Source organism: Xenopus laevis, chromosome 8L (genome assembly GCF_017654675.1).
Source record: "Xenopus laevis strain J_2021 chromosome 8L, Xenopus_laevis_v10.1, whole genome shotgun sequence".
NCBI classification, from domain to species: Eukaryota; Metazoa; Chordata; class Amphibia; order Anura; family Pipidae; genus Xenopus; species Xenopus laevis.
The window spans coordinates 86,593,064-86,620,667 of record NC_054385.1 but is presented as its reverse complement, the minus strand read 5'-3'; the positions used below and the strand labels follow the sequence as shown (position 1 = coordinate 86,620,667).

The 27,604-nt window shown below is 41.6% G+C and overlaps 1 protein-coding gene across 1 annotated transcript; it reads left to right on the top strand.

Annotated features, from left to right (window-relative positions):
- The first annotated feature begins 11 nt into the window (after positions 1–11).
- ptger2.L (prostaglandin E receptor 2 L homeolog) lies at positions 12–27,604 on the top strand. Its single transcript, XM_018230536.2, has 2 exons — positions 12–1,513; positions 26,342–27,604. Exons 1-2 carry the CDS (start codon positions 701–703, stop codon positions 26,639–26,641), a joined length of 1,113 nt encoding a protein of 370 aa, XP_018086025.1. The 5' UTR covers positions 12–700; the 3' UTR covers positions 26,642–27,604.

Genomic DNA, 27,604 nt, shown 5'->3' with positions numbered 1-27,604 from the left:
CTTTTGTTAGGCTGCCAGTCTCTCAATGGGATTTGTACCTACTAGCCCTTGGACTCACATAACAGCAGTAACACATGAGAGCTGTAACGATACACTCCCTGGCACTGATGAATAGAGGCCAAACAATAGGGGAAAGGTTATTATAGCGCAAAGTTGCGCAACTGCGGTATTTACTTAGCACACGCACAGAAGGTAGCATTCCATTTGTCTCTTTATACCTATTATGTAATAAGTAAGAGGGGAATGACAGCGACTCAGCGTTTCATGCTAAAGGTGTGTGATACCAAGTGTGATACCTCTGAGCTACAGCAGCGGAGTTAGTATGAAATGTAACAACCCCGAGCCGCCCTGCCCTCTCCACTGCTTTGGTTGCTCCAGTCAGGAAGTATCATGGAGCCCAGTGGCAGCTGAGGGGTCACGGGTAGGAAACTGACAGTTGGACGCAGGTTGGACGGTGATAAAGGAGAGGTCGGAGCAGCCCGCGCTGAAGTCCATGTGAATAAAGGGCGGGGTGAGCGGCGCTGCTGATGTCAGAGCTTCCCCACGTTGTGACTCCACTGTCCTAAGTCGGGAGAAGCCACAAGCTGGCGGGTGGTGCGGGCGCGGAGTCCCTGTCATGAGAGTGGGCAGAGAAACGCGACGGGCTGGGGGCGGTTGAAGTTTGAGGCACTTTTGACAGAAGTGTGGGACGCTCGGGAGGATGAGGGACAATATGAGTGACTTGTGTGAGTCCAGTTCGCACCTAAACTCAGGGGCGAGTCCGGTCCCCAGCGCCGTGATGTTCTCTGCCGGGGTGCTGGGCAATCTGATCGCTTTGGTGCTGCTGGAGAATCGCAGGAGGGGGATCAGGGGCAAAATCTCTCTCTTCCACATCCTGGCCACTGGCCTGGTCATCACTGACCTGATGGGCACCTGCATGATTAGCCCTGTAGTCTTGGCTTCTTACTCGAGGAACTTGACCCTCAATGCTTTGGGGGGCAGTGACAAACCTATTGTCTGTCATTATTTTGCCTTTGCCATGACTTTCTTCAGCCTGGCTACTATGCTGGTCCTGTTCGCCATGGCGCTGGAGAGGGCAATGGCCATAGGGCACCCTTACTTCTATGAGAAGTTCATCAGTAAACGCTGTGGTCTGGTCACATTCCCTGTCATCTACTCCTTCTGCGTCTTCTTCTGCCTCTTCCCAGCCATGGGGGTTGGGGAATACATCCAGTACTGCCCTGGAACCTGGTGCTTCATCAACATGAGAGGCGAGCACATAGACGGCTCCACCAGCAACGTCTACTCCACTTTGTATGCCACCCTCCTGCTCATACTCATCATTGCAGTGCTCACCTGCAACTCCATAGTCATCATCAGCCTGGTGAGGATGCACAAGCGCCAGAAAGCGCGGAGACTTGGCTCTCTCACAGTGACCAAGCGAGAGAGGATGTCCATGTCTGAGGAGATAGACCATCTTATTCTTCTCTCCCTGATGACTATCATCTTCTTTATCTGCTCTGTGCCCTTCACAGTAAGTCCATTTGTTCCTTTTACCTTGCAAGGGGTTAGATAAAGTTACTCACATTCTATATTATCTTTTAACTAATACAATAAATTGCATAACTGCTGTTATTCAGTTGTTTTATTTTTTTAAAAATGCATTTTTCGCAGGCTTACTAATTTATAGTTCACAATTTTATTTAGGCATTGGAAGCCCCTGCTCCAAAGTGGTGGTTCACCTTTAAATTAACTTATAGTCAGGGTTGTACGCAGGGCAACATAAATCCTTCCACTCCAACTCAGACTCCTTAGTTTATGGTACCTAGGACTCTGACTCCAACTCCGACTCCTCTATTTTTAAAGGAAGAGTAACACCGAAAACTGAAAGTGTATCAAAGCAATTAAAATATAAGGTACTGTTAGCATGCGCTGGTAAAATCTGTGTGTTTGTTTCAGACGACTACTATAGTTTATAAAAACAAGCTGCTGTGTAGCCACGGGGGCAGCCATTCAAACTGCTGGAAAAAAGGAGAAAAAGCACAGGTTATATATCACATAACAGATAAAACACCATTTATTGGACAGAATTTATCTATTATGTGCAATATAACCTGTGCCTTTTCTCCAGCAGTTTGAATGGCTGCCCCATGGCTACACAGCAGCTTGTTTATATAAACTATAGTAGTTTTCTGAAACAAACACACAGATTTTACCAGAGCATGCTAAAAGTATAATGTATATTAATTACTTTAAAAAACTTAAATTTTTTGGTGTTGCTGTTCCTTATGTAATTTCCATGTTGACTGAAAGAAGTTAAGTAGACAATATACAAGGCATGTTATCACTGCCAAAGCTCAAAAATATAAACCGTAAAGTTGAACTACATATTGGAAGACTTAAAACAACTTATTTATTAATTGAACCTGACATATAGCTTTAGAAAAGCTGTTAAATACAATCCAAAAGTAACTAAAGTATTGTTCTTAGAAACAGAATTGCTGCCATATCCTCCATATTTTCAGTGCTCGGAACATTTTTGTCGACTCTGACTCCAGATACCATAAGTTATAGAACAGCCAATTATAAACAACTTTTCAATTGGTCTTCATTATTAATTTGTTTATAGTTTAAAATTATTCTTCTTCTGACTCTTCCCAACTTACAAATGGGGGTCACTGAACCTATGTAAAAACAAATGCTCTGTAAGGCTACAAATTTATTGTTATTTCTAATTTTTATTACTCGTCATTCTCTTCAGGCCCTCTCCTTTTCAGTTTGTTAATCAAATCAATGCATGCATGGTAGAATAATTTGGACCCTGGTAACCAGGTTGCTGAAATTGCAAACTGGAGAACTGTTGAACTTCTAAATAACTCAAAAACCACAAATTAAAAAAAATGAAAACCAACTGCAAATTGTATCCGCATATCTCTTTCTAGATCATAGTAAAAGTTCACTCAAAGGCAAACAACCCCTTTAAAGTAAAGTCATAGAACAGTTCCCTGGGCACAGGTGATTTGCCCAAGGCCATAATAAACCGGCCCAGGAATCAAAACTAACTGTCATACGTCCTCACTTGCATTGTTACTAGGGAAGCCATTTAACAGATGTGAATAGTTGTTATGCACCTGTTATTACATTGTAACTATAGAAAAAGATATTTAAAGTAGATGAGACTGATTCTTGAAGATGTGAAAGTGTTGCTTACCTCTATACACACCTGGAGAAACTGAAAACTTGCAAAACCTGTTTAAAAGGGAAAAGAATTTATAAAAGAAAGTCACTGTTGTATGGAATACCATGCTATATTTAGAAAAATAAGCAATTTAATGGGGATTTTTTGGATTTTTCTTACTTGTTTTGCATTTTTTTTGACTAGTTATCTCTTGGCTTTGACTGTCTCTAGTTTGGAACTGAAACTGGTGCCTAGTTACTAGGGTTCCTCGGGTTCTAGCAGCCAGCTACTAGTTTGAATATGGACATATTTGAATATAAGACTAGATAATAGTAGAGAGAATAGGGGAGATAATAGAAAGCTAAGTAATAGTACAAGAAAAATAACAAAAATATATACAGCCCTAGTGTCCCCAGCAACCAGATGGCCTTTTGAATTTTAAGCTGGACAAAAGCAGAATTAAAAAAGCATGCAGTTGTGTATATGGCCAACCTTATGGTGAGAGTAAGATGCAAATTCAGAATGGGGAAAATAAGTTCCAACAGCATGCTAAAAATTGCATAATTTCCTATTACCTATTTTTAATCTTTGCTGCCAGTCAAAGTTCTTGTTCACTAACGTGACTTTGTTGGTTTGACCGATGCCAAGGCTTTGGTCCCAGTAAACAATGTTGGGCATTAGCTATGGACTATGGTCTATGGTCGCTCAGCTCATTTCTACCCATAATCTTCAGTGCCAATAAAAATAATAATTTCCAGTCTGTTGTATAAATGTTTTTGTTTTTTTGGTTGAAGGGTGCCAGGGACAAATGGGGGTTGCGGCTTTAGCAGGGGGCCGGGGGGGGGGTGTTCAGGCTCCTGAGGTGGCAGCGGTGGTGGGCCCCCAGTCCCATGCTGTATAGATGCATGAACAAACTACACCATCTGATTTTATCTGATCCAACTTTACGTTATAGTTATGGGGGATCAGATTTTAAAGGATCTTACAAACTGTGTGTGTGTGTGCATATCTCTGACTGAGTGCCAAATCAGATCAATATATATTAGCTTGTTTCACCAAAGTAATTGCACACATCTCTATGCAGCATACATGGAAATATCACAAGCAGTGTGTGTATGTATAAAGTACATTCCAGATTCTCATCACTTTGGGCGCTGAGGCCAAAGTTAAGCCATAAGTAAGCTGTTCATAATAATTCAGACTCACTTGAATGTAGAGCATGGGAAGGACAGACATTTACTACTTGCCATGATAAACAGGAAACCATTATGTCCTCTGACGGAGAAAGTCTTTTCTATGCCTGTGTGTTTTATGGCCCATATTGTCATATTTGTTTGTGCAATCATTTTAAATGATGACTAGGTTTTACACAGTTTGTGGGGTATCAGCAGTGTAAGGAACACTTATCAGATCATATGTAATTTCATGTAAAAAGGATTGCTATGTAAGGCAAAAATTAACGCTCTATAAAAAGCCAAATTATGTAGACAGTGGTGTTCATCCATACTGTGCCTACATTTTACTAGACTACAAATCCAAACATGCTCCAAAGCAAGTTGGGAGCTGTAGTAAAATCAAGAAACACTGTTCAGTAAACGTTTTCTTTCACTCTTCAGGGCCAGCAGCCCACTGAATTAAAGAAAATCCTACTATAAGAATCCTGCCTGGCTCCTTGCTCTCTGTTCCCGTAAATTAATCTGGAAGAATTAAAGACAGGTTTCTAGCAGGAAACAATGGAACATTCTGATGTCTGATTACAGAAAAGGAAGCCAGAACTTTCATTTAGTTATATAACAGCAAGATGACGCACCTGGTGTTGGTAACCAGGATTGTTATCGGTTAAACTTTTGCATGTGTAACAAAGTTTGGACCACCTATATTTGAAACCTAGGGGGCACAGTAGGAGAGATTAATGGATGGGTTATATCGCCATTAAGAGGTTAATTATGTGACCCTAATAGTCCTATTCAATCATCTGGTACAAATGATTTTGCCTTATGGTTAATGAGCACCAGATTCTTTCATCAACTAATTAGGAACAAAGCAACATTAGCCTTAGGGCTCTTACACACGGCCGTTCCGACCTGCGCTCCCCTGCGTTCCGTTTTTTGGCGTTCAGCCGCAGGGGAGCGCAGGAATAGACGCAAGTCATTATTTGAAATGGGGCTGTACTCACTCAGGCGCGTGTAGGCGCCGAACGCAGGTTCAGACGCAACATGCTGCATTTTTCCTGCGTTCGGCGCCTACACGCGCCTGAGTGAGTACAGCCCCATTTCAAATAATGACTTGCGTCTATTCCTGCGCTCCCCTGCGGCTGAACGCCAAAAAACGGAACGCAGGGGAGCGCAGGTCGGAACGGCCGTGTGTAAGAGCCCTTACGCTGAAACGCCATGCATCCTTTGATAGCTCTGTTGAGAGATTTGGGAGTTATAGTTGGATATATAGCTATATTATATTTTAGAGTGGTACAGAAAACTGTGCAGCTTTCCAGCTCTTGTGGAGCAACACAATTTCTGTGCTGTGTTCTCTTATGTAAATCACCCCAAATATCTGTGTACCTAGTTATTGGCAAAACTAACGAAGATACAAATTCATGCAAATCGAACAATTGTCTATAAACCACAGCCTTTTGAGAGCAAAGTCCCAGGAAATAAACACCAGTAACAGAGATGGTGTGCAGTCTTATCACAGATTGCAAACATTCTTCTAAATTACGACATTTTTTTCCTTGAAAGAGTCTGATTTAAGTCATCAGCTTTGCTAAGGTGCTAGTAAGATCACTAGTCAGAAAAGAAGTCAGGCAAAGTATTCAGTATTCCATGAATTTACAGCACTGTAGGGCTTATTTTTTTATGTGAAATATATATATGTCATTTTTGTGGTGCAAATCAATATATTTACCCACAACGCAGCCTTTTATTCCCATAGTTGTCACCTGCTTTCATGAATCATGTGGGGATGGAGTCACTTAAGCTGGCCATAGACAAAGATACCATTGTATGAAACGAAGATTCATACGATTTTCGGACCATGTATGGAGTGTCCTGATGTTTTTCATATCATGGCGATCGATTGTTCAGTCGATTGGACAGGTTAAAAGATTTATATTGAATAATGATAATATATCTCTGCATGTATTGCTTATCTGAATAGCAATAGGAGATTGTCACTACTATGTGTTGGACATAACTTGCGACGTTTGCTGCCTGTCAGTTAATGGCCTGACTATGGTGTGATTTGTTCTCTTTACTACTTTATATTTATCTGAATGGTTAGTTGCAGGTCGGAAAGCTGGCAAAGACGATAGTTCGTCTGACATCTGTTATAATTTGAACGTCTATGGCCAGCTTTACTGGGCTGCAATGCATTTGGTGTCAGTACTGGCTTTAGTATTGGATTTGTTAGACACAAGTCCATGGACACAATCTGCTAGGGGAACCTGGCCCTGGAATTATTGCCATGTCCAGATTACTAGTAGTTCCAGGGTGTACAGTGTACATTTACACTGTGGGGACATATTTATCATGCTGTGTAAAACAAAAACAGCGTAAAATGCTGTCTGTGATGGTTTTAATTCATCCAGGTCATAGTATATCTGGTAGAAGTAAATCTAAAGCAACTGGACTAAAGCTGGCCATACACTTGCCGATAAAAGCTGCGGACAGCCCGAGTCGGCAGCTTATCGGCCCATGTGTGGGGCCCTCCAACGAGCTTCCCGACTGATATCTGGCCGAAAGTCAGCCAGATGTCAATCAGGCAGGTGCAAAAATCCCATCAAATTGCGGCCCGCATCTGTTTGTTGATGCGGTCCAGCGATCCAATTGCCTGTATGCCATACATTATGATCCGATCGTTGGGCCCTAGGGCCCACCATCAAATCAGCCCAATATCGCCCAATTCAAGGGGCATATCGGGGAGAGATCTGCTCGTTTGGCGGAATCGAGCAGATCTCTATGTGTGTGGTCACCTTTACTGAGTAATCATTGAAGACGTTTCACTACTCTTTCAAGCAGCTTCTTCGGTTCAACTGACTGGTATGGGAAATTCTCGGCATTAAACTCTTCCAATAATCCAATCACAATGGTGCAGTGTAACTATCCAGAGAGGTGACAACGGAAACCTCACATAGGTTGTGAATGCTGTGTAGTTACTGTGATAGGATTACCAATGTGTCATGCAACTTAAAGAGACAGATGTTACTTGTGAGAGTTGCATGAATGGACGTGTGATGTTTTGTAGCAGACAGGTCGTGTCGAAGTCGCCTTCCTCTGTTTCTCTACTATAACATGAGAAGCCTCCTTTATGCCTTGTTCAAACCAGCAGTCTTCTCTGTCCAAAATGTGAACATTGATTTCTTAAAAGGAGTGTCCCTTGTCTTGTCTAACACGCCTTAGACAGCTGAGTCTTGCCCTGTAGCGTTCACCTTCCTATGTTGAGCCATCCGCTTGGGGAGCAATTGTTTTGTCTCCCCAATATATAGACCTGTGCACTCCTCACTACAGTGAACTGTGTATACCACATTGGGTTTTTTTCTTTTGGTGTTGAATCCTTCGGGTGTACCGGTTTTTGTCTCAATGTGTTGCCAAGTTTGAAAAACACAAGGATATGAGTTTCTCTGACACTCCAGCTACATATGGAATGACTATGTTGCGCCTACTCTGTGTCTCAGGGCGTAAAAAACGGTAAAATAAATGGCGAATGGTGTGTTTTATTTTACGCCTTGCAAATGCCAGTTTTCATTAGGGATGCACCGAATCCAGGATTAGTTTCGGGATTCAGCCAGGATTTGCCCTTTTTCAGCAGGATTAGGCCGAATCCTACTGCCCAGCCAAACAGAATCCTAATTTGCATTTGCAAATTAGGGGTGGGTGGGAAATCAGGTGACTTTTCATCACAAAACAGGGAAGTAAAAATTTTTCCACTACCCACCCCTAATTTGCATATGCAAATTAGGGTTTGGATTCGGTTCGGTATTCGGCTGAATCTTTCACAAAGGATTCGGGGGTTCGGCCGAATCCAAAATAATGGATTCGGTGCATCCCTAGTTTTCATACTTCCCAAATGTCCCGTTTTGAGCAGGACAGTCCCTCTTTTGACAGCTTAACCCGCAGTCCCTCATTTGTACTGGAAAGCCCCGATTTCTCTGCACCGAACAGCCAAAAAATATATATACTTAAGATACATTTGTAACAGTTTTAGATAATGTCAGGGAACCGGGAGTTCCCTCTGGGGAGTTGTCCGGATATAGGAGGAAGCCCCTCAGGAGGGATCAGGATCGTGGTATCCAGGGATTCAGCAGAAGGGGTAATAAAGTTCAGGCAACAGGTCAAAAGGCAGGCAGAATATCAACAGAGTCCAAAGTCCAGGCAGGGGGTCAACAACAAGAGATCAATCAAACGAATACACAGGAATAACAGCAACAGGGAACCCAGGAATCTAATCAGGAACAAGATCCTATTTTCGGGCGCCATCTTGACGCCTCAGGCGTCCTTTTAAAGGGGTTTTTTGGCGCCCTTGCGTCGGCGTCAGCACGTCTGCGACCGACGCGCTGCGCCTGCGTCCGTCGCGCCGTTGTGACATTTTCGCGCTTGCGCGCAGGCGTCTCTGCGCCGGCGCCGCTACCCACGTGGCGGCCATGGGCGCCGCCATTTTGGGAGCGGCGTCGGAAGGAATAGCTGCGCCGCCCGGAGCTCCTGGTCCTGCTCCGGGCGGCGATCGTGACAGTACCCCCCCCCCTCACGGGGGGCCTCAGGACCACCCGGACAAGGCTTCTGGGGAAACTTGGCGTGAAAATCCCTCACCAGACGAGGAGCGTGAACATCACGGTGTCCTTCCCAGGAGCATTCTTCAGGACCAAAGCCCCTCCACTGAATGAGGTACTGAAGGGACCCTCTGGAGATCCTGGAGTCTAAGATTTTCTCCACCTCGTACTCGAGTTGACCCTCCACAGAGATGGCAGGAGGAGGAGATTGACCGCCAGAGAACCGGTTGGTGATGGCGGGTTTCACCAGAGACACGTGGAACACGTTGGGGATTCTCATCTCTGGTGGAAGCTGAAGTCTGACAGCCACAGGGTTGATTATCTCCAAGATGGGAAATGGACCCACGAATTTTGGACCCAACTTGGGAGATGGTATCTTCAACCGGATATTCCTGGAAGAGAGCCAGACATTATCACCCACCTTGTAGGGAGGAGAGGATCTTCGACGACGATCCGCGAAAGTCTTATGAACAAGAGCGCTCTTCTCTAGGTTCGACTTGGTAGCAGCCCAAATAGCAGACATATGGGCTGCGGAATCGTCAGCAGCCGGGACGTCAGATAGTACAAAGTCTTGGGGAAAAGCTTGAGGATGCTGCCCATACACCGACATGAACGGAGATCTTCCTGTAGAGGAATGACAAGCATTATTATGAGCGAATTCCGCCCATGGGAGGAGATCTGACCAGTCATCCTGGCAGAGGGATACGTGGTTCCTCAGGAACTGTTCCAGGGCTTGGTTGACACGTTCAGCTGCCCCATTCGTCTGCGGATGGTATGCAGAAGAAAACTGAAGAACAATTCCCAGGTTCTTGCATAGGGAACGCCAGAATTTGGCAGTAAATTGGGTGCCTCTATCGGAGACGATCTCCACCGGGAAACCATGCAGGCGGAAGATGTACTGGATAAATAACTGGGACAACTCCACCGCAGAGGGCAACTTCTTCAAAGGGATGAAATGGGCCATTTTGGAGAATCGATCAATGACAACCCAGATCACAGTGTTCCCACAAGAGGGAGGAAGTTCGACAATGAAGTCCATGGACAGGTGGGTCCAGGGACGGGAAGGAACCGGCAAAGGCTGTAGTAACCCACTGGGGCGAGAGTGGCTTGACTTAGACGTGGCACAAACATTACAAGCAGCAACGAAGTCCTTCACATCTTTGCGGATATCAGGCCACCAAACCAGGCGTCGTAAGAGTTCAAGAGTCTTAGCTGGGCCAGGATGTCCGGCTTGCCTGGAGCAATGGGTCTGTTGCAGGATAGGCAGACGCAACTCAGGAGGAACAAATGCCATTCCAATGGGTGTATCAGAAGGAGCAGAAGACTGACCAGCCAGGATTTGGTCGGCAAACTGTGGATACAGGGAGGCAATAATCTTGATTGGAGGAATGATTGGCTCTTGTCTCTCAGGAGAGCGGTCCACCGGAGTGAAGCTACGAGACAAGGCATCGGCCTTCAGATTCTTGGAGCCTGGGCGATAAGACAAGATAAAATTAAATCGAGCGAAGAAGAGAGCCCACCTTGCTTGTCTGGGGTTTAGCCTCTTGAGGGACTGGATGAACTCGAGATTCTTATGATCGGTGTAGATCTGAACAGGAATCAGAGAACCCTCCAGGAGGTGACGCCACTCTTCAAGGGCAAGTTTGACAGCCAAGAGTTATCGGTTCCCGACATCGTAGTTCTGCTCTGCGGACGAGAACTTCTTGGAAAAATAAGCACAGGGATGCAACTTCCCATCAGCGGGGTGTCTCTGGGACAAGATGGCTCCAGCTCCGACTTCAGAAGCATCAACTTCGATGCATAAGGGTAGTTCAGGATTGGGGTGTCGGAGGACAGAAGCGGACGTGAAGGCCTCTTTCAATGACTGAAAAGCTTCAATGGCAGATGGAGGCCACAAGCTGGGTTTACCCCCTTTCCGAATGAGGGCCAGGATAGGTGCAATGCGGGAAGAGAACCCCCGGATGAACTGCCGATAATAGTTAGCAAATCCGATAAATCTCTGGATTGCCTTGGTACTCAGCGGGATAGGCCACTCCTGGATGGCAGACACTTTCACGGGATCCATCTCAAATCCCTCAGGAGAGATAATGTATCCTAGGAAGGGGATCTTGGACACTTCGAAGACGCACTTCTCCAACTTGGCGAAGAGAGAGTTCTTCCTCAGACGAGAGAGTACCTCCTTCACCTGGGAGCGATGGCTTTCTAGGTCTTTAGAAAAGATCAGGATGTCGTCCAGGTACACGACTACGAACCTTCCTAGGAGATCCCGGAACACATCGTTAACAAACTCCTGGAAGACGGCAGGGGCATTGCAAAGGCCGAAGGGCATAACGAGATATTCATAGTGCCCGTCACGAGTGTTGAAAGCCGTCTTCCATTCATCACCCTCACGGATGCGAATGAGGTTGTACGCCCCCGGAGATCCAACTTAGAGAATATCTTCGCCCCCTTCAGCTGGTCGAAGAGCTCTACGATCAAGGGCAGAGGGTACCTGTTTTTTACAGTGATTTTATTCAGGCCCCGGTAATCTATACATGGCCGAAGACCTCCGTCCTTCTTCTCCACGAAGAAGAACCCAGCCCCTGCAGGAGAGGTAGAAGGGCGGATAAACCCCCGCTGGAGATTTTCTTGGATGTATTCCTTCATTGCGGTAGTCTCAGCAGGAGAAAGAGGGTAAGTGCGGCCTCTGGGGGGCATGGCTCCTGGCAGGAGTTCGACAGGACAGTCGTAGGAGCGATGTGGAGGAAGGAATTCCGCAGACTTTTTACAGAACACATCGGAGAATTCCTTATAACAGGAGGGAAGAGACTTTAATTCGGTTGAGGAGATAGTTACCTTCTTGAGGGGTTTAGCAGGAAGGCAATGCTGTAAGCAGAATGGGCTCCAACGAGAAACCTGCCCTGTGGACCAGTCTATGGTGGGATTGTGCAGGCGCAGCCAGGGGAGACCCAAAACTACAGGAACCTCGGGACAAGAGATGATAAGAAACGAAAGTCTCTCTTTATGCAGGGTCCCAACCTGCACAAGTAGTTCGCCAGTGGTCATCGTGAGTACAGACTCCAGGGGTTTATCATCTATGGCGAAAATCCTCATGGGAGAAGGCAAAGGAAATAGGGGGATTCCCATGTACTTAGCAAAGAGAGCGTCCATGAAGTTACCCCCGGCTCCGGAATCGAGGAAAGCATTCCCGAAGATGGTCTTATCAGTCAGACGAATCTGGAAGGGAAGGAGAAACCTGTGTGAGTTTCCTTGGGTCTTCCCCTGAGACCAATCTTTTGAGTTGTGCCCCCTACATGAGTTACCATAGACATACCTCGGGGTACAAAACTCTTAGCCTTTGCAGGACAGGCATTAGCGAAGTGGGAATGTCCGCCACAATACAGACACAGGCCTGACGTCCGTCTGCGGAGTCTCTCTTGTTCAGTGAGGCGAGTTCTTCCCACTTGCATGGGTTCCTCCTGGAGAGAATTGGATGCTTGGGCAGGCGGGGTGACAGGAGCCTGCAGGAGAGGCCTCTGGAAGCGGGGGTGCCAACGTGGGTTGAAACTTCCTGACACGATCTCTCAGGGTTTGATGCTCTCTCAGAAGAGTGTCCACCTTAACAGCCAAGGCGATAAGGTCCTCAACTTGCGTGGGTAATTCCCGGGAGACCAGGTCATCTTTGATGCGGAGGGAGAGACCATTATAAAATGTAGTATGGTATGCGTCGTTGTTCCAACGAGTCTCAGCAGCAAGTGTACGGAATTCAATAGCAAACTCCGCTACACTGCGACTCCCTTGGCGGATTTGGAACAGACGGGAAGCAGCGGATGTCACCCGGCCGGGAGCATCGAAAACGATCCGAAATTCTTTGAGGAATGCTTCCGCGTCATCCATCAGTGGGGACTGCTTCTCCCAGTGTGGAGATGCCCACTCGAGAGCTTTCCCTGCCAGACGAGTAATCACAAACCCCACCTTGGCACGTTCAGAGTCAAATTCAGTGGGGTGTAGGGCAAATCGAATCTGGCACTGATTCACGAATCCTCGACAGGCTTGAGGATCGCCATCGTAGAGAGGCGGAGCAGGAATATGTGGACCAGAGGTGGGGGGCTGGGTAGCCTTGGCAGCAGCCGCTTGCGGAGGAGGTGCCGGCAGGGGGGTCGCTGGTGTCAACAAGGAGAGCTTTTCCAAGATCGCCTCCAGCGTGTGTCCCACGTAATTCTGCCGGGCTTCATACGCCTCCATGCGGGAATGCAGGCCCCGAAAGGCCCTGCCGAAATCTGGCTGAGCTTCCTCAGAGGAATCCATGGCCCGAAAATAATGTCAGGGAACCGGGAGTTCCCTCTGGGGAGTTGTCCGGATATAGGAGGAAGCCCCTCAGGAGGGATCAGGATCGTGGTATCCAGGGATTCAGCAGAAGGGGTAATAAAGTTCAGGCAACAGGTCAAAAGGCAGGCAGAATATCAACAGAGTCCAAAGTCCAGGCAGGGGGTCAACAACAAGAGATCAATCAAACGAATACACAGGAATAACAGCAACAGGGAACCCAGGAATCTAATCAGGAACAAGATCCTATTTTCGGGCGCCATCTTGACGCCTCAGGCGTCCTTTTAAAGGGGTTTTTTGGCGCCCTTGCGTCGGCGTCAGCACGTCTGCGACCGACGCGCTGCGCCTGCATCCGTCGCGCCGTTGTGACGTTTTCGCGCCTGCGCACTTGCGCGCAGGCGTCTCTGCGCCGGCGCCGCTACCCACGTGGCGGCCATGGGCGCCGCCATTTTGGAAGCGGCGTCGGAAGGAATAGCTGCGCCGCCCGGAACTCCTGGTCCTGCTCCGGGCGGCGATCGTGACAGATAAGATGTTAGACCCACAGCTTAAAGGGCAATTCACCTTCATTAGTAAAACTGTAATAGAACATAAAAACTACTGAAATGTGTTCAAACTTTCATAACCTGGCAAATTTTGTAAAATGGGCATGGTAATTCGGAGGTGTGGTCGCAAAAAGGGGCGTGGTCAAAAAACTTTTTTGTTCCTCTTTCCATTTCCAAAATGTTGGAAGGTAACACGATATTCCAAATGTGTCGAAGTACAAAAGTTGTTAATAAGTGATAACACCTGGTATCCTCCTGTCTAAATAAGGAGGTTTGTGACCTGAAAGTTATCAGAATATATTTCTTGGCTTTATCTTAGGGGCAAAATGAAACACTTGAGTTGCTTCATCTTGCTGATTAACTCAGTGACCTCAGTGAGTCTGACTAACATACAACTTCCTGCTATTTGGTGTCACCAACAGACTGTGTGCGTTTCATGAGTTCCTGTAAGTGCTGCTTTTTTGCTAATTGTGCTAGAAAATCCCTTGCACTTTTTTCTCTCATATGCAGATCCCACCCACCTTGCTCACGCTTCCTTCATTTCCTTTGTCACTTCACTTCACCACACTGTATGTATGCATCATGTGATATATATATATCTGTGCTTCACACACTTGCCTTGTTTTTAGCCTTGTAGCTGTGGGTTTCTTGCTTTTTCTCCTAGATAACATTTATCGCCCTGGCTCAGTATAGGGGAGTAAATATATTTCTGCATATTTTTGTAGTGATTAGTAATTGGGTGTGCCATATTGGTACTAAATGAGATAATCTGCCATTAATACCATTACTAGTAGCAGGCTTTGTATGTGCACAAAAAGCTTGTTTCATTTTAACTGCACTGTGTCTCAAATTGAGTTCCTCTGCATCATTTAGGGAAAGAGGTGGACATGTATGCACTTCAGAGCATTAATACCAACCTTGGCTTTTTCAAATCTGAGAGCAGTCCCAAGAGCTTTTATTTGCCACCCTTTATATATTGATGTCATTTTATTATGTGTGTCAGTTTCAACAGACCTGCCATTGCAAAAAATCTGGATGCACACGTTTTTGTTAAAGTTGTATCAAAAGTGGTTTATTGAGCCCATATACATCTCAACAGACCTGGCAGGATTACTACTTCTCACAAAGTGGCCATCTGCCTCCAAACATTTGCACAGTCTCCCTCTGTCGCTCCTGCTCTTTCCCCGGTCCCTTTTAACCAGAGTTTTATAGGAATCTCTGTATAACTCAGTAGAGTGATTTCCTACCTGGCCTGATGATCCAAATATTTAGGTTCCAGCTCTTGACTTATTTATTAATAAGGTATCCTAATTCAGCGCTCTAGTATAACTCACCACAGTTACTGTAAATGTATAAGTGTAATGGGTCTGGTCCCATTACACTAGCCGTCAGAGAAGGGTATCTAGACTTACTCCATGCACTCTTAGAGATACACACATTATGCATTTAGGGGATGAGTTTACATAATTGCACTCTGCTTTAATAGCACCTCCGTTGAGTTTCTATCTATACATTTTGCCATGTCTTTTTCATGTCCTTACCATATGCTACTAGCTTGTCATATGCCTTGTTCCCAATATTTTCTTTGTCATTTAATTATGTATTATTTGTTAGTCACATGATTTCAGATGTTGTTCCACCTTCGCACAGCAGACCCACATGCTTTGATCAAAACCTCTAATATTCAATTGAGTGTTGGTTTAGATTAGAATGCATGCTTTTACTGAACACTTTCTCCCATTTGTGTCTGCTACTATGCAGGATGAAGCAACAATGCAAAAACTTGAATTAGTGGTCACAGATTGGGGAGAGATCTGTTAAATCAATTAGCTATGAAGAATTAGTCATATAAAGCCAAGTCATGCACCTTTGGCAGTTGAAATGTTAAAACTAAAATTACAAAAGAAATTGCTTGGCAAATTGGATGTTTAGGATTAAACTGTCCCAGTGATCCAAATCAGAATCTGTTCAGGAATTATTAGAAGCAGCCACATAGTAGACTACTAGTAGTCCGTTTGTACCTACATGTGTTTGTTGTGGCAAGCCAAAGTGGAAAATTATCGTTGTTAATCGATCATTGTACAAGCCAGCAGAATCTTTATAATTTATAAACCACCAGCAAGTTACACAATGCTTCACAATAATTTGTTACCTTACAATATAACCACCAAATCAATATAATTTCCAGTTTTTACTTAATAACGCAATACAGTTGCTTCTTAACTTTAACTGTTAGTCCATTGCTACTAGAGGAGGGAAAATTTTAGTGTTCAGAATCAGTATTTTGCCATCACATCGATGTAAACTGAGCTGTCCCAGCCTTTCCTCTGGGTGTAGAGACCCTTATAGAGAAATATATCCCTACATTTTTTAAAATACAAATGGCTTGTATGTACTTTTATTTGAGGAAGTAACTTGTGAATAGCACCTCTCTGCATGGCTTCTTTGACTGTACAATTCTTAAACCACACTGTGGACTAGTTTCAGAAATGAACATAATTACATACAGTTATCTGCTGTAGCACTTATTTCCTGTATTATACTGCACTTTCCTTTCTGATACCAGAGACATATTCGTATTACAGGCTTTCTGCTTTACACAACTCTCTAGCATGGATCTCTGAGAGAGAAGCTTAAAGGAAAACTATACCCCTGAACAATGTAGGTTTCTATAAAAATATATTGTATAAAACAGCTTATAAGTAAAACCTGGCATCATCTAAATAAACCATTTTCATAATAATATACCTTTTTTGTAGTATGTGCCCTTGGGTAATACAAAAAAAACTTCAATTTTTAGGATATATATATATAGTCCCCAATGGAATGCACACCAAAAGTTCAATCAAAGCCTGGGTGCCAGTCTGTTTTTTTTATTAATGTAGAAATCTTCTGGTGACAGCACTCCAAGTAAATTAAACAAAACAGTGAAACTAAAGCAGGTTTATTGTATCCAACGTTTCGGTTCTATCTCAGAATCTTCATCAGGGAAAGGATACAATAAACCTGCTTTAGTTTAACTGTTTTGTTTTATTTACTTTACTTAGAGTGCTGTCACCAGAAGATTTATATATATATATATATATATATTCCAGTATGGTAAGATTGTTTAATATGCCATTTAATATGATATAAACTCTATAAATCTTTTGCTTAAGTATTCATTTTGGGGGTAAGTTTCCCTTTAAGCTTTTAGTGTTAATGTTGTATCACATGTTCCCAAAACCATTTCTACTTAAAGTTTTACTTAAAACGCATCAGTTAATAGTGCGGCTCCAATCATTTTTCAAAAGAGCAAACAGATTTTTTCATTTTGAAATCTGACATGGGGCTAGACATGTTGTCAGTTTTTCAGGTGCCCTCAGTCCTGTGACTTGTGCTCTGATAAACTTCAGTCACTCTTTACTGTTGTACTGCAAGTTGGAGTGATGTCACACCTCCCCAGCAGCCTAACAACAAAACAATGGGAAGGTAACCAGATAACAGCTACCTAACACAAGATAACAGCTCCCTGGTATATAAAAGAACAACACTCCATAGTAAAAATCCAAGTCCATCTGCGATTCCTTCAGTTATATTGAGTTGGAGAAAGAATAGCTTAACTGAAAGCAGTTCCATCATGAAGTGTTGGCTCTTTTCTGAAAGCACATGACCAGGCAAAATTACATAAGATGGCTGCCTACACACCAATATTACAACTAACTTGGTGGTTGAGAAATAAAATGTTATGCACTAGAGTGAATTATTTGCAGTGTAAACAGTGTAAATTAAAAATAAAAATGACACCATAAAAATCATGACAGAATTCCTTTAATGCTTGATTTTGGTGAGCAAAATACTATAAGTTTGTGCCAGTAAGGTTTTATGCATAATAGATGGCAGTGGATGTGATCTAAATTTAAATAGTTGCCAGTAAGTCCCAGTAAGTTCACAGTCTCTTCACCAGCTGGCACTTTAAATCTGACACCAAATAGAGAAAGAGCCAGTGCACACTCAAGGGGACACAAGCAGTTAATATATATACAGTGCAGCATTTCTAATAAAATAGCTCAACACCCTTTTTTTTGCTTAACATGTGATAACGCAGTAGACACCGCTCCCTTATCCCATATAACCTATATTGTAAATTCATACAGCCATATATAACTACAATCAGAGTACATGTGTATACTCAACCTACTGTACACCCACACACAAACCTTCCATTTTGAAGCTGGTAATGCTTCTGTCCGAATAATCTATACAACTGTTTCCCTGCATATCTGGACTGGACTACATTTATCTTTTAGTACTTGCAGGCTAGCAACCATAGGCATCAGCCACAACACTTTATATTTAGAGAGTTAACATATACAGTAAAGCAGTTTATGTAGGTTCATGTGTCTCTCTAGGTGAATTTAGTCTATATTATTATTTGTCTATATTAATCATCTGTCCTCGGACAGATTGACAAAGCATTGTGGTTTTTAAAGTGAGATTAGTCAATCAAGGCAAATAGCAGATTGTGCAAGTTTTTTTTTATTCTACATTAGCTGGCATGTAGGTTTTGATGACCATGCTGGTGCCTGTATGTATTCTATACAGCAGATAATACCTGAGTAAATAGGACATGCATCACTGCCTCAGTGGCGCCTTGATTTGCCAAGATATGTTGAATTCTTTTACCTTATCACAGTGCAGATCATCAAGCCATGCCTTGCTTCCTGTTGATTCGGATTGAAAGAAAAGGAGCAGTGTAATATAAGGGTGTATTCAGTTGATACAGTGATCTTATTCCAGCCCACATTGTTACCTTTAATAGTTGCTCTCTCCTATCCTCTGGCTTTTGGGATGGAGGTTATGCCTCCATCCACACCAGGGCTGCTTTAATAAAAAGTCAAATGGGGACTTTGCCCAGGGTCCACCAGATCAGGTGTCCTGTGCCATTTTCAGACTGCATACTGCCTCCACATTTTACATTGTATTATTTTATGTCCTAAACATATACATAAATATATTTAAAATGGATTGTAGCTTTTATTGACTTTACATTCTAAGTGCCATCCCCATTACTACCTCTCACATATAAGTACTCATTTACACCCCCGCAAATGCAGTGGGCAGCTTACCCTTTTCCTTGCAATGAGTTATGCCTAAAACCACTTTCATTTAAGTAACTTACAAAAAGCACTCCTGGCACATGCTCAGTCCTTTGTGCCTTCCTCTGCAAACGTGGCGCTGCCACTTCTATTGGTGCCGGGGAAACCTGGAGATACCACCACCACCAGACCAGGAGGTAGCTCCGGGGTTCCCATTGTTCCCTTCATCAATAAGCTCAGCTCACCTAACACTGGCAATGGCGTCAGACAGACTTTAAAAATATTTATTTCAACTGCGTCTGATTTGAGAGGAAGTTAACATGCAGTTGAATCCTTTTGATGCAGAAATGCTTAGAGGGGAAAATGATACATTGTGGAAAAAATGCTCAAATTGCACTTTGCTCAATGTAAGAAAATGTGTCTTAAAGTTTTGGTGTTTCAGATTTTACAGGACTGTTGTACAAGACACAGTGTACGTCAGCCTTGAACTCCACCGAAGCTAACATGAGCTTTTCTTGTCATTTCTACATATGGAAAAAAAACGGCACCATCAGGGACATGAAGGATTTATAAATATTACAGAGTTCTTTCCAATAACAAACTAAATGAATCACAGATCCTTATTTGCATATTGTATGACAAAGAAGGTCAAAAATAAAAGTAATATTTTTTTCATTTGTAGCCCATTCGAAATCTTGCAATAATCTTGGAACTAAACTATATGTCATGCTGTTTCCACCATTCATTGAACCCATGTTTATCTCCGAGCGGTACTTTTTTTCTATTGCTGGGAAGAGGCAGCAGATTGTTGCACATTGTTATGAAGTATCATATTCCACAATTTCTCTAAGTGCAATCCAGGGCTGAAATGGCTCTGTGTACTCCCATACATTAACTGCACTGCCCCTAGTGGTCATAACAGATTATGGATGCAAAAAGTTTTTTTGGCCTTATATTTTACTGCTTGTACAGTGGAAAGTTTACATTTAATATGTCCCTTTAAAAGGGTCAATAACCTACAATAAAAATATATTACTGATATGCATTTACTGTATACATAATGTAAATGCTGCCATCTCTTCTCAAGATCTATCTTTAGTTAACAGTACTTTTACTTTCACTTTGTAGATATTCTCCTTTCTACTTGAACTCTTGGCCTAGTTAGACAGAGGCTGTGTGTGGGTTTTATGTACAAAGAACAAACATATTTATAATGTAAGAGGAGACACACATCAATAAAAGTCTGTACTTTGCTTTCAGATAAAACATCTTTACAGGCAGGCATGGGTAACTTGCATTTCTACAAGTGAATATTTTTCATTTTTTTAACTTCTCTTATTCTGAAATAACCAGTTTGGTACCTTAGTCAGGGACCAGCAACAACTTTCCTCGCATGAAAATGCATTAATAGGGCATTGCACCAGCAACAGTCACAATTTTTGTTGCTGATTAGAAAGATCATTTATATAAAGTAACCATAACAATCAAATTGTAGCCTAACAAAGTAATAGTTTGTTGGCTGCCAGATCAGTGACCCCCCGTACGAAAGCTGGAAAGGCAAAGAAGACAAAGTGTTCCAAATACAGAAAAAGTAAAAAAATGAAAAACAAAAGAGTTGCTAAGAATCGGAAATTCATTAAAACATTTCCTTTAGCAGTGAACTATTACTATTCAATTGATTTAAAAGTCCATTTTTGACTATATCTAGCTTTCAATTGGGGGACACTGACCCAAGCAGACAAAAAGTACATTTTTCTTAACTAACTTTCTGTTCAGGCACTCACAAAAGACCAGCTGCAACATTTCTCGAAATAGCATTTACTACACGTTAATTACAGCCTGTTAAAATGCAAACTACACCTTTTTAACAAAAATAGTCAGTTTTTGGATAATTGTTCCTAATGTTATCAATGTCTTCATTTAAATTTTATAAGCAGAATCAATTTATTAGTATGTTGAAATCAGAATAACGTATTAATATTCTAAAGAAAAATCTAGCTCTTCCAAGAAATAACATATTGTATTAATGTGAAATGTATCCAATAAAATAACTATAGGACACCATGTACGTAAAATAAAAATGGATCAATGACATTTACGGAAAGATTTATCCAAATTCAAGATTGACTTTTTCAGCGATTTGGGAGAAAAAAAACTAAACACAAATATACTCAAGAATATTTTTTAACAAGTTTGTATTGAAATCAGTGGGAATTGTCTCTGAATACTTCAAGCAGCTTTATTTTATTTTTTCCAAGTTTATTAAAACAATTAAAATTTTTAGTTTTACTGAAAATGAATGTGAAAAAGAACCTTTTTTCTTTGACAACATGCAATCCACTATTCTGTTTGGGCTTTTTCTTTATTACGCAAGCGCTTGAGAATAAAACATGCAGCTGCGGAAAAAAAAGTGTGAGTTTTGTCTCGGTTTTTTTCCCCACATATATTACGCAAGCGCTTGAGAATAAAACATGCAGCTGCGGAAAAAAAATTATGAGTATTGTCTCGTTTTTTTTATTTCCACCCACATATTTGTGGTTGCTATTTCTTCAAACTCAAAAGTCTGCCCTTAATTAGGATATAGTTTTATATTATATATAAATTATATATTTATATAATATACATTTTACTGCATTATATTATAGTAAGCAGAATCACCAATTAACAAATTATAGTAGTTAGCAAACTCATTACTCAAGTTTTTGTATTTCTGCCATCTCCAGGAGTTTTCTGTTGGCTTTAATTCTTTTTAGACAGGTCCCAAAAAGGACAAATTCATGTCCTGCTTGAGGTGCCACAGAGGAGAGAACAGAGTCCTCAAAAGTAGGACTTTACTTCCTAAAGCAGAATATATGGCCACCCTATCCATTAAAAGGTCTCATATTCGGGGTCATGTCCTTATTTCTTGTATATCATAATATAAAATGCTGGAAAAATCCCAAATAAAAAAAAGTTCTCATATAAATTTCATTAAGGAATCAGTTCTGTGAAGGTGATACATTTTTTTGGTGTCAGTGTGATGCAAGGTCTGTATTGTCATTACAAATCTTACATTCAGGCTTTCTTAGTTCCCTTTCAGACAATCAACTGCCTGCAAGTGTCAATGGTTCTGAGCACATAGCAATTTCACGCCAAAGTGCAGAACCATAAGGTTCATTACAAAAATAACAACAAACGAAGAGCAATTGCACACCATTATTTGGAAAGTTCTGATAACACAGTTGTACTATTGTGACTATGCACCAGTACAACCAAATGATCTGCAGCTACTGTAAATTCCCTCGAAAACCATGAGTCATTCTCCTGTTCCCTCACTCTACTTGTGTAGATTAATGTAGGCGTTGCACTTTCGTCAGCTGTGTACAAACACAAAAGCTTTTAGAATTTCATTTATATAACCAACTAACCTCAGGCTATCTTCAATAAAGTATGCAGTAGTTACTTAAACACTTGTCATCTGTTTCTGCTACAAAACCCATATTTGGGAAATCACAATTATTTTTGCTTTCCCTGCCAAAAATTCTGTCTTCTTTTTTTTTCTAGTAAACATTCACAAGCATGATTCATGCTACAGGTTTTTAATGCGTGTTTGCCCATTAAGCCAGGGCTTCTGCTTTCGGAGTTTTTAGGAAATTATATTGTGCTCTCAGTATAGGTATAGTTTGTTGTATTTCTGTGTTATCAGTTCAATTTGCTTATTGCCACTGGAGGGGCTCACAATAAATTAATGTGGAGGGAACCCCCATTTATTTGCAGGCGGGCCCAAGGTAAAAGGGAAGTGAAGGTAGTAACCCTCTGATATAATCTAATAATCTAATATAGTAAGGGTTAGTTCACACAAGGAGATTCGGGGGGATTTTGTCGCCTGGCGACTAATCGCCTCTTCTTCTGGGCACTGCGTTTTCAGAAGTCGCCCGAAGTTGCCTCACGAGGAAACTTTGGGCAACTTCTGAAAACGCAGCGCCGCCAACTTTTCATTTTAGCGGATGGGAAGACACAAGGAAACAGTTCGAGGAGATTGTAGCCCAGAAGAAGAAGCAATTAGTCGCCAGACGACAAAATCTCCCCAAATCCCCTCGAGTGAACTAACTCTAATAACACAGGCATTGGTTTAGCTGCAAGGGAAGCCTTATTTTATTGCATTGGATAATTACTCATGTGTTGCCAAACTAGTATTTTGAATAAGTATATGGGAAATAGATTCATAGATTCTAATAAATTAGTACTGTAAGGTGGCTGAATTGTGAAAAATGTCAGAACAATAGCTTTGCTAGAGGAATTGTTCAGGGTAAAAATAAAAACTGGGTAAATAAATAGTATGTGCAAAATAAAAAATGTTTCTAATATAGTTAGCCAAAAATGTAATGTATAAAAGGCTGGAGTGACTGGATGTCTAACAGAACAGAACACTAATTCCTACTTTTCAGCTCTCTTGGTTTCCACTGATTGGTAACCAGGCAGTAACCAATCAGTGACTTGAGGGGGCCACATGGGTCATAACTGTTGCATTAGAATTTGAGCTAAATGATGAGGATCAATTGCAAATTTACTGAACAGTTATGTCCCATGTAGCCCCCTACAAGTCACTGACTAACTCAGAGTTAGAGAGCTGAAAAGCAGGAAGTTCTGTTCTGTTCTGTTAGACATCCAAGCACTCCAGCCTTTATACATTACATTTTTGGCTAACTAACTATATTAGAAACATTTTTTTATTTTGCATGTACCATCTATTTACCCAGTTTTTATTTGTACACTGCACTGTTCCTTTACTAATAAACATAGACATTTGTACTCCCAGTATGAGAATATTATTTTGATGGTATTATTATTATGCTTAATATAGCAAAAATATATATTTAACAGTGTTTTTCCAGAGATTATATATTATTCACATAAGTCTGTGACCCAGTGGAGTTTACAATCTAAGGTCCCTATGACACACACGTCCCACATAGTTGAAAAATGCTAAGAGGGACAAAAAGTTTGGCTGTGCGTAATGCACCACACCCATTTTATGGCCAAACCACTAAATAAATATATTTGGCAGGTTATGGAAAGTTTGAAGACATTTATGGGGGTTTTAAGGTCATGTTTTATGTGTTATTACAGTTTTGCTAATGAAGGTGAATTGCCCTTTAAGCTGCAAGTCATAGTTTTCCCAAGAGACTTGCTTACCTTAAATAGTTACAATTGTATCTTAGTGCAGGTGCTGAGTATTCTGGTTTCTCTGCCAAAAGCCTCTTATTTAATTAAGTTTCAGAAACTTTGTATCTTTTATTGGTGTCAGTGCAGGAGATCAAAGGGAAAGGCAGGGCATTTCAGTAACAATCTGGGACTGTGGGTTGAGCTGTCAAAATTGAGACTCAAACCCAAAAAACGGGACAGTTGGGAGGTATGGGGTCAGTATTATCAAGAGCTAATGAATCTGCTTGCTTGATCTGGGAGAAAACTGGAGTACCCAAAGGAAACGCACACAGACAAGGGAAGACAATACAAACTCCTTGCAGAGCACAGAAGAGTTTTTATAAACACGTGATCCATTTGGAGAGAACTTTAAAAAAACCAATACATTGTGGTAATATCAGACATGGCAATGTGTAGACTGAGAAACAAAACTAGTATTACCCCTAGTTGTTAGAGATGTTTGCTTCAAATGCTTTTAAAATAAGGTAAATGTCCCTGAATTAGAAAAACAGGAAAAAATAGATCCTGGGTGAGTCCACTAGTGAACTTGGAATGGATAAAATTAGTTATTTGCTACATCAATAACCAAACTTTGGTTGGGAAGTTATTCATTTGAGTTATTAATTTGTAACTGTAAACGTAACATTAGCATTGCAAACTTTTCTTATTTTCACTTAAATGGTACATTTACATAAAGAATAATTTGGATTGTTCTCTTATCATCTATTAAATGAACTGCATATTGTAATAAGTTGTCTCCAGTAAAGGATGTGGGCACAGCTCATCCCATAGAACATCCCTTTGCTGTATTCATATTTAAATGCTTTATATGTGATGGGAGCTACACAACTTTTCCTACTGAATATGTGTGGATATAGATACGGTATATCTATTTCCTTTAATGGCTGCAGACAAATTGATTTCTCTTATAAACTATTACATTTGGCCCTTTAGCTTCCAGCAAGAGGGTGAAAGGGCTAAAAGTGTTCTCCATTTATATAAAATATACTCTGCATTGGTAAAAACTGTGCTTTAGCTTTAAAGAAGAAACAAACTCTTAATTTAAAAAAACCCCTAACCTACATAGTCCCCCTCTCTCCTCCCCCCCCCCCCCCCAGCCTAGCTGCTCCCCCGGTCAAATACCCCCAAACTTTTTACATACCCCCTTCCGTGCAGATTCTGTCCAGCGGAGTTCATGGGCGCCAACTTCTTCTCTTCAGTAATCTTCGGAATGAGACTGGCGAAGCGGCGTATGTGCAGTCTGAGAAATTTTGTGTCTCGCAATAACTGCGCATGCGCCAAAACTCACGTGAAATTGCTGAAGAGCCAGTCTCATTCCAAAGATTACAGAAGCGGCTGAAGATGGCGCCCGTTAACTCCGCTGGACAGAATCTGGACTGAGGGGTAAGTAAAGAGTTAGGGGCATTTTCCCAAGGGGGCAGCTAGGCTGGGGGGTAGGGTTTTTTTTTATTAAGGGTTTGTTTCTCCATTAAAAGCTGTAATAAATTTTATATAAAATGGGCAGCTACATTGTCTGTGAAGGTTGTCATTCATCCAGGTCATGGTATAGCTATAGTAGTAAGTCAATGCAACTGGCTTTTTCAATACAGAAGGCAGCTACATTTAATTCAAGCTGCCGTTCAAGTTCCAGTAGCACTTTGGGGGTCAATTGTATTATTCATCAATTTGCTGCCTTTTATAATATTTGTTATGGTGGCAAATCTAACTACAACAGAATGCCATAATATCTTAAAAATAAAGAGTGCACAAGGGTAAAATTCCACGGTGTATCACCAAGTAGTTCGATAAAGGATTCCAAATTAGCCATTATCAATTAGCATGGAAAATTTCTGAAAGTAAGGGCTGTTGCACCCCCCCCCCCGGTTACTTCGCAATCAATCACGTGTGCTTGATTTCTCGTTGCAGTAAAGACGTATATTTCACCTGCTGTTCCTTGTTTTAACCCTTTGCAAGTGAGACAATTATATTATGAGTAAGATGACAAGTTGCCAAGCAATTCACATTATGATACTGAATAACCTATATCTCGAAAAATGGCTACTGGGTTGACGCTCTGTAAATTGAGAGTCCACAATGAACATTATTGGATCTATGGCACTTAAGGGTTTTTTTAAGGAATTGGGGTCAAATATGTTAATAAAGAAAATTAGCAATTTGCAAAGGCAAGAATTTCTAGGCTATTGACATTTCAAACATAACATTGAAGTAGATAAAGTACCCTATGATTTGCTTTCTTTAATTCACAGGTCTGCAGACACTGCACTATAACATCATCTTTGTCTTTAATTTGCAGGTCCAGGTATACATGAATAGGTTCTGTCCGGATCGCCATAATGACAAGAGGGACCTTCTAGCTCTAAGATTTATCTCTGTCAATTCAATTATTGACCCCTGGGTCTTCACCATCTTAAGACCTCCTGTTCTTAGGCTTATACGTTATGTTTTGTGCTGTCAGAAGCCATTGAAAATAAAAGAAATTGCCAAGTCTCCATCTTTGACCAGTCGACTATCAAATACTAAGCTGACCATTGTGGACACAAAATATGGAAGTGCTCAGAAGAATCAGCCTGATGGACATGGAGAGAACACTTAAGGGTATAACATTGTCCAACTGGACTTATTACGACAAAGATTGAATGTGACTGTTTGGTTCTGATTTCAGGCAAGGTAAATGTAAAAAGGCCAACATATTGCCCTAGGTTTTTAGACCACTAGAATGAAGCTATTATTACTACTTGTATCATTCAAAAGTGTCAATATTAAGTCATCAAAGGGCCACTTACAGTTCTTATTGTACTGATACTGCTGCTGGGGCTTTGCTATATCATTGGAACTATTACTGATTGCATTGTAGAGGCACCCACAGTATCAGGCCTTGCAGCATTTTCCATGAACAACTAATGGTTCAACCATTTTATACCATTTCTCAAAGAGAGATATAGTTCAGCAGATGTTTGAGCGGAAAGTGTAGTCAATGTTGCTTCCAGAACATCTGATATTCATTGTTAAAGGAGACGGAAACATATCCAGAATAATTACAGTAGGTCCTACTCTTCTCTCTTAAATCTCCATAATTTTTAAGCATTTATTCATAAGATAAAGAAACTGCCACCCGACGTTCACCACATTACTAGTATATTTCAGCTGCCATGTTTCTTCCCTGTGGCATCACTTCTAATGGAAGCCAAATTCTAATTCTTTACAGAATAATGGACAAGCAGACTTATATTTATGTATATAAAAACTCTATGATTTTACATTATGCATACTCAGGGGCAATTGGCACAGTCTCTAAAACAGATATGGGCATATTATGCACAAACATGAAATCCAGTTGGCCTTACCAATTTAAAAGTATACATGTTTGATATACTGCAAAGGCTAAAACCTGTATATTTCATGAAAATTTACAGATTAAAGATACATTGTTAATGTGGTTAAAGTAGATTATAACATTCACATATACCTTTCTCTATACTCTATAGCATACCTCCCAACTGTCCCATTTTCAGAGGGACAGTCCCGCGTTTGACAGCTCAACCCACAGTTCCTCGTT